Raw genomic sequence first — 7,121 nt, 5'->3', positions numbered from 1 at the left:
CATGGCAAGCAATATATATGAAAATAACAAGAAAAATTTAGAAATAAATGACAAGTAAAAGTGAGTAGGAAGTATTATCTTATTTTCAGTAAATTAAAAGGGTAAAGATCTTTTTCCCCTGCTCAAAATGTTAAACCATCTCCAACTCTACTCTATTTTACTCTTCATTCTCTATATTTGGGAGTAAAATAGAGAATACCTTTTCCAAGCACTCTCTATTTTACCCTCTACTCTCCAATTATAGAAAGTTGAATAGTCATTCTCCAAATTAAATTTGGAGAACTATTATTCATACTATTTATTTCACTTTTTGAATATTATATTATTATTTTTATTATTTTATAATTAATATATTATTTTTCATATAAGGATATTAATTAAAATTTTCTAATATTCATAATTTTTTTTAAAATGTAATATAACATTTTAAAAAAAATATTATTTAATATATACTACTTTCATCCTGAATTAATAATATTTCAATTTTATTTTTTTCAATTTTCGTCACTTCAAGTGAATCTAATTTGATATTATTATTGATTTTCACTATGAAGAATGCACAAAATTTAAATGATAAAATGAAAATTTAAATTTAAAAATACAATATATAACATAATTATTTTAAAAATCACAATAATAATTTAATAATTTGGAAGGTCCTTTCCAAATTTAACAATATTCGAAAAAAAATAATGTATGACCTAGAGAAGTTATGCTTATGCTTGTTGATTGTTTTTTTAATTATTCGTAGTTGTGTTTTGGAAATTTAGAATAAAATATAAATCTATATTATATAAAGAATTTGAAAAAAATAAATTGAGAATTGAGTTGGAGTCGTTGGTGAGAAAACTCCAAGGTTGGAGATGCCTAAAAGGGGCAAATTAGAATTTTGAATTTGTTTTCGAGGTTAAGTTGGTAATTGGAATTTACCTGCGTATAGAATAGAGCGTAAAATCTTTCTTCAACATCACTTCGATTCGGAGTGTACCCCGACCGCCATTATCGAGCGAGTCTATTCCGAACGCCAATCTCCGGCGATTTCGTCATCTCCGTCGACTCTAAGGTAAGTTTTCATTCGCTTAATGATTAATAATTTCCCCCTTAACATGTGTGCAATTTTATACAAGCTTGAATTCGCTGAAGCGCATAGTGTTTGATTTCAAAGAAGTCGTGATATGTTCATAAACAAATAGATTTTGTAGGCTATTCTTTTGTACGAATTTCGTTTATTGTAATTTAAGACTGTTTTGAATTGGTGATAGATTTGTATTTTTCTCCTAGTCGGTTTTAGGGTTCCTTTGTGGAAGGAGTAGGGTTTATATTCAAGAGAGAGACAACTAAGGTTTGCCAATTTTTTTACCATCTTCGCAGCTCAGGAAGGTCTTCATTTTCATGATTTGCAAGTGTTAATTTAACCCTAAACTATTTTCCATATCAAAATCTATTTTACTTGAGATTTTTGTACTCTTTGCAATTCTAAATTTCTGTTTTGGAGAGTTTGAGGCATACATATCACAAGAGTAGTGGCGGAGACAAGATTTTCATTAAGGGGTGCAAACTATGAATAAGTAAACACATGAATAAGTCGAAGGGGGTTCAACATCTGCTATATATACATAAAAAATAAGTTTAACCATGTATAAGCAGTGTAATTTTCATCGGAAGGGGTTCAGATGAACCCCTGGGCCGTTACTACCTCTTCCATGAGAGGCACCCTACCCTCTTAGTCACCTGTTAATCAATAAGAAGGCCTAGAAGCTGCCTATAGTCTGTTTATATGAGCTGAGCTCCATTGTCATATTTTTGAGAGTTCTGTTCTGGTATAAAATTGAGATTTCCTTTCCTTCATCCTCTGTTATCAACCTTTGCCTGAAAGAAGACAGTTGAATGACAGATGTTGCTGCTGTGTAGGTTGAATTTGTTGCGGCTCTAGAGAAGATACTGGAATAACATTTTTTTTTTTTTATAGGTTATTTATCTTTTATTTTTGATAGGCATTGATATCTCCTCTATAACTTGGTACAAGTTACAAATCCCACTTTACTTCTGCCAAGTACTCTACTTGATCAGTTAAGTAGATTTGATTTGGTTGTGATGCCATTTGTTCTTGAAATTTTGTGTGTGGCAGTGCCCGAAGAAACATATTATACACACACATATAATCTCATCTAATTTATTCTCTTCTTTTTCTTTTGTAATAGGGAGATCATATCATTGGGTTCAGAGGCTTGAAGCATATAAAGCGTCCACTGTTTCGTTTACATACCATTTTCTTCAAGGGGATTCTTTCTCTTATAAAAATGTCTGTAACAGCTGGTGTAAGTGATGCAATTATTGCAATTAGGGAAAAGCTCAGGGGTAAAATTGGCCAAACAAAAGTGAAAAGATATTGGCCTGGTAAAGCTCCTGAATGGGCAGATGAACCAGAAAAAGATGAGGATATGCAGATGAACAGGGAAGCAGCACTTGAGAAAGCCTTTCCCAGCCAGGGTGGTTCAGACATTGCAAGAAAAGATGATGCAAGGCTGCGTCGACTGGCAGAGAGTAAAGTTGATAATCGTGAGGAAATCAGAGCAGATCATCGACGCATCCGGCAAGCAGAGATTGTTTCAACCATTGAAGAGGAAAATAGAAGACTAGAAAGAATGGAATTTGAGGAGGATGACGAAGATGCGTTGGATGAAAGGAGGAGGAGAATCAGGGAAAAAAATCTTCAAAGGCAACAGGAAGAAGCTCTGCCGGAGGAAGAAGAAGAGGAGGTAGAAGAAGAGGAGGAAGAGGAATCAGAATATGAAACTGAATCAGAGGAAGAGACCACAGGGATAGCAATGGTGAAACCAGTTTTTGTTCCAAAATCTGAGAGAGACACCATAGATGAGCGTGAAAAGCGCGAGGCAGAGGAACGAGCTCTCGAGGAGTTAGTGAAGAAGAGGTTAGAGGAGAGAAAACTTGAAACAAAACAAATAGTAGTTGAGAAGATACGAGAGGAAGAAATAATTCAGAAAAATTTGGAGCTGGAAGCTAATATTGCTGATGTAGATACTGATGATGAGGTGAATGAGGCTGAAGAATACGAAGCTTGGAAGTCCAGAGAAATTGCCAGGATCAAGAGGGAGAGGGAGGACAGGGAGGCTAGTAAGAAGGAGAGGGAAGAAATAGAGAGAGTAAGAAATATGACGGAAGAAGAGAGGAAGGAGTGGGAAAGGAGAAACCCGAAACCTGCCCCACCAACCAAGCAGAAGTGGAAGTTTATGCAGAAATATTACCACAAGGGTGCTTTCTTCCAGTCAGATGCTGATGACATAGCTGGAACTTCTGGCGCTGATAATATATTCCACCGTGATTTCTCTGCACCAACAGGGGAGGATAAGTTGGATAAATCCATTCTACCAAAAGTCATGCAGGTCAAACACTTTGGTCGCAGTGGAAGGACAAAATGGACACATCTTGTCAATGAGGACACAACTGATTGGAACAACCCGTAAGTACCTTAAACCTTCTATGTTATATGCTCATTTCTGTTCATTCAATTTGTCACGTAGATATGCTGGATTAGCAATTCTTAATAATGCATCTTTCAGTTGCGCCTGGTTGTTTATTTCACATTAGCATCTGGTTTATTGGTATCAACACAGTGGTGAATATTACCTATTCTCTGACTCTGATTATCTTAGCTGCTCTTTCACTTTGGTTGAAGGGATGTCACAGTTTTTACTCTTTAGCATATTGATTTTCTTGAAACTGGTGATATCTCTCAATCTCGGTCTTCCAAATTGGATTTACTGTACAGAAAGCAAAGGATAAAATTAAAGTTACATATCATTGAATATTTGATCATACTTCAGATGTTTCACAGTAGCATCAGAACTATTAGGAGAATAATGGTTCTAAATGTGCGAACTTTGTTCTGGAGTCTTATTTGGCCTTCTATAAAGTGGGTGATTTGTATCCTGAACAATACATCTCATCACATTGACAGCTGCTCTCTGTCTGTGTCTCTCTCTTCCACTCTCTTGTCTCTCTGTTTCTTTTCCTTCCTTTTTATTGGGTGACGATAAGAGGAAGGGGGTTGAGATGAGCTCATGGGTCTTGTCTATATGCTGATGGATTCCTGCAAGCTTGATTAGTTACCTACTCTTTCTATGGTTCTTTTGCTTGGAATTTTTAAATAATAATTATTTCCCTGGCCAAAGGTCTTAAGAGAGAATGATGTGCATCTCAGGGTGTAGAAAGGTTTATCTGATGTGTATGTGTATCAGTACCTAGGGCGGGATTTGGTGTGGTAGTAGAAAAATTTCATTTGCTTGGTGGATTTCTGGGGATGTATATATGAAGAATTTGATTGCCTGTTGAGATCTTCTTGCCTGAGTGGTACTTGTAGCATTTAAACCATCAAAGTTTCCAGAAAATGAGACGATCAACAAGTGTTGGGGCTCTGAAAATTTTGATTTCATATTTTTGAGTGATGGTGCTGCTAGCACAGGAGCATCCATTTTTCTCTGTTCCTGTAAAAACACACTTGCATTCTATTTTGATGGTTGGGGAATTTTTGTCATGGCTAATGTACCTGGCCCGCTAGATAGGAAAAGAATTGAAAAGCCTTGTATAGCATAGGAAGATTATGACTGGGAGTTCAGAGTTTGGGGCCTTGAAACGACTTTTGGTTTTGGAGGTGTGGGTGTGAGTGCATTAATTATAGGTGCTTTCTCAGTGTTACTATCAAATTTCCTGCATAATTATTGACTAGTCGTGTATTAAAGTGAATTACTTTAAAAAGATTCATACGTAGTGGCAGATGTACTTATTAGGATCACTCTAGAGAAACATAGAAGTTTATTACATTAGTGCGACAGAATGTTTTGCTTCCAGTTCAGTAATTTCAATTGTGGAAAGGGAATTCTCCAAAATATAAGCACTTTTTCACTCAATAAAATTATCTACCTTGTTAAAAAATAATAAAAATACTCTTCAGCTGAGTATTTTTTTTTTTTTTTGAGAATTAGTACTGTTGTATTCTTCAGCATTCTTCAATGGAAAAAAATATCTAGCAAGATAGTTATCTAGCAACCTATCTGATAGACATATCAACGGAAAAATCCCAGAAGAAAAATTAACACTTCAGGGCACTTCAGCACTTGGAGTTGAGTATTTCTTTTAGAGCCTATAACCTATCTGAGTAGCTTAGAGCATCTGGGATTACAGGTAAGGCCAGTTAAAGAAAGAAAATATCTAGCAACCTGGTCCCTTCATTTGATAGACTGGTTTGTGGGGCTTAGCTTGTACCCAGAGGAAGTATAGGCCAAGTACCTGGTTTTCATTGAATACTTTACCTGCTAGTATTTGTGTAATACTAAGACTGCTGCTGTGATGAGATTGCTCCCTACACTTTTGTCTTAGCCATTCGAATGCTATACTTGCTTCCTGACAGAAGGAGTACTCTATTTGACTTCCACCAGTAGGCGATGCGTGTGTACATTTTTAGTTGAATCTCTTTGTGGGGACAAACTAGAAAGGGAAAAAATGCAGACTACTTTAAAATTTCAATATATCCTTCTGTATTGTAGTTTATGGTGTATAGTTTGTGCTTTCTGGTTCAGTGTCCAGCTTTATCTACGTAATATTCTGCTAACAGCCTTTGCACTTACTGACTGACAATTGCCGTTGGAGCAGGTGGACATACAATGACTCTCTTCGGGCCAAGTATAATACAAAAATGGCTGCTGTTAATGCTCCTATTGCAAAGCCTAAGGGTAAAAAATTGAAGGATTGGGAGACCCGGTGAAGCCGTATTGTAGTCTGGTTCTTGTTTGTGCTCAGCTTTCAGGTTGTTTGAAGCACTATACTGACTTTCTGTTTTGCTCTTTGCATTCAAATGTCATCTGTAGCTCTTGTGTAGTTATATGATGGCAGAGAAGCACATTCTGGTATCAGTTTCAGAATTATCCAATTGTCTCCTTATTGAAACATTCATGCATTAGGGTATAGATTGTATTTTGCTTTTTAATTATTGGGATATTCTATACTAAAAACATGAATAGAACTTGTTCTCTGTATCGTTCACTATGCTCAACTAAAATCATGAGTAGAATTTGTGTGTGATGCATAGTGTTCATTTCTTGCTGTCTTGTGCAGTGGGGTTCTTTTACTAAAGGAACCCCTTTTTCCCTACCTTGCACCTTTTGTTATAAACTTGTATGCATTGATAGACCATCCAAGATGATCCATGTAGATTGCTGTCATTTTTTGTTTGTCGGCGAGGTCTGGGATGAAGGTGGGGGTGGGGATGGATTTAATTGTCTCTTGGTTGTTGGCTAGGGGTGGGGATTGGGGGATTCAGGTGCGTTATTATTTTCTGTTTGCCTTAAACAGATCTGGAAAGTTGTAATAGAGTGGCTACTGTGCTTTTGCTCAGTTATACTTCTGGGCTTCTGGCCAGGCAAATTTTACCTGCCCTGAAGTGCAAGACATATCAATGGAAAAATCCCAGAAGAAAGTAATAGTTATTCAATTTTTCTCTACTCCGAGTCTCTGATCACATAAATACCATGTTAATTGATCACTCAACGTAATGAATTTACCTCGTGAGCTTACATAGGAGTCCAGCTTCATATTAAATGTTCTTTTTGTGTATATAATCGATCTCATTTTACCTACCTTAAATCCGAATGTGATTTATTTTATTTTTCTTCTTCATAAATATCTTTTTAGATGGGCATGAATTTATATTTTCTATTATAATATTCATGTCCATGATTCTAGTTTCTAAAAAAAAAAGGCCAAACACATATAGCCCCTCAAACTTGTCCTCATTTTTCATTTTGGCACTCCCAACTTAGCTTTGTTCCATTTTAACCCTTAAACTCCATTTTTTCTGTACCATTTAAACATTTGTACTAATTTTTATGATTTGTTTTTATTTATGTTCTTCAATTACAATTTCTTATTTTTTAAAAATAGACGTGTGCCTGTTAATTAAAAAAATTAAACATTCACGAACGAACATAAAAATTTTCGAACAATAATATTATTTTTTGATATTTCTCGGTATTTTTGCATGAAAATAAATTGACGAAAGTTCTTTGATTTTCTTTCTTAAACATTCAATTAAATTAAATAACACT

The 7,121-nt window shown here is 35.4% G+C and overlaps 1 protein-coding gene across 2 annotated transcripts; it reads left to right on the top strand.

Annotated features, from left to right (window-relative positions):
* The first annotated feature begins 917 nt into the window (after positions 1-917).
* LOC102578859 (microfibrillar-associated protein 1-like) lies at positions 918-6,099 on the top strand. Of its 2 annotated transcripts, XM_015307550.1 has the most exons (4): positions 918-1,063; positions 1,970-2,069; positions 2,202-3,481; positions 5,671-6,099. In XM_015307550.1, exons 3-4 carry the CDS (start codon positions 2,301-2,303, stop codon positions 5,780-5,782), a joined length of 1,293 nt encoding a protein of 430 aa, XP_015163036.1. In that variant the 5' UTR covers positions 918-1,063; positions 1,970-2,069; positions 2,202-2,300; the 3' UTR covers positions 5,783-6,099. The 2 variants fall into 2 exon arrangements, with proteins under 2 accessions (XP_015163036.1, XP_006344763.1); XM_006344701.2 differs by lacking the exon at positions 1,970-2,069.
* The last annotated feature ends 1,022 nt before the right edge of the window (positions 6,100-7,121 follow it).

Source organism: Solanum tuberosum, unplaced genomic scaffold, assembly GCF_000226075.1.
Source record: "Solanum tuberosum cultivar DM 1-3 516 R44 unplaced genomic scaffold, SolTub_3.0 scf00060, whole genome shotgun sequence".
NCBI classification, from domain to species: domain Eukaryota; kingdom Viridiplantae; phylum Streptophyta; class Magnoliopsida; order Solanales; family Solanaceae; genus Solanum; species Solanum tuberosum.
This window is presented reverse-complemented; position numbering and strand designations above follow the sequence as displayed.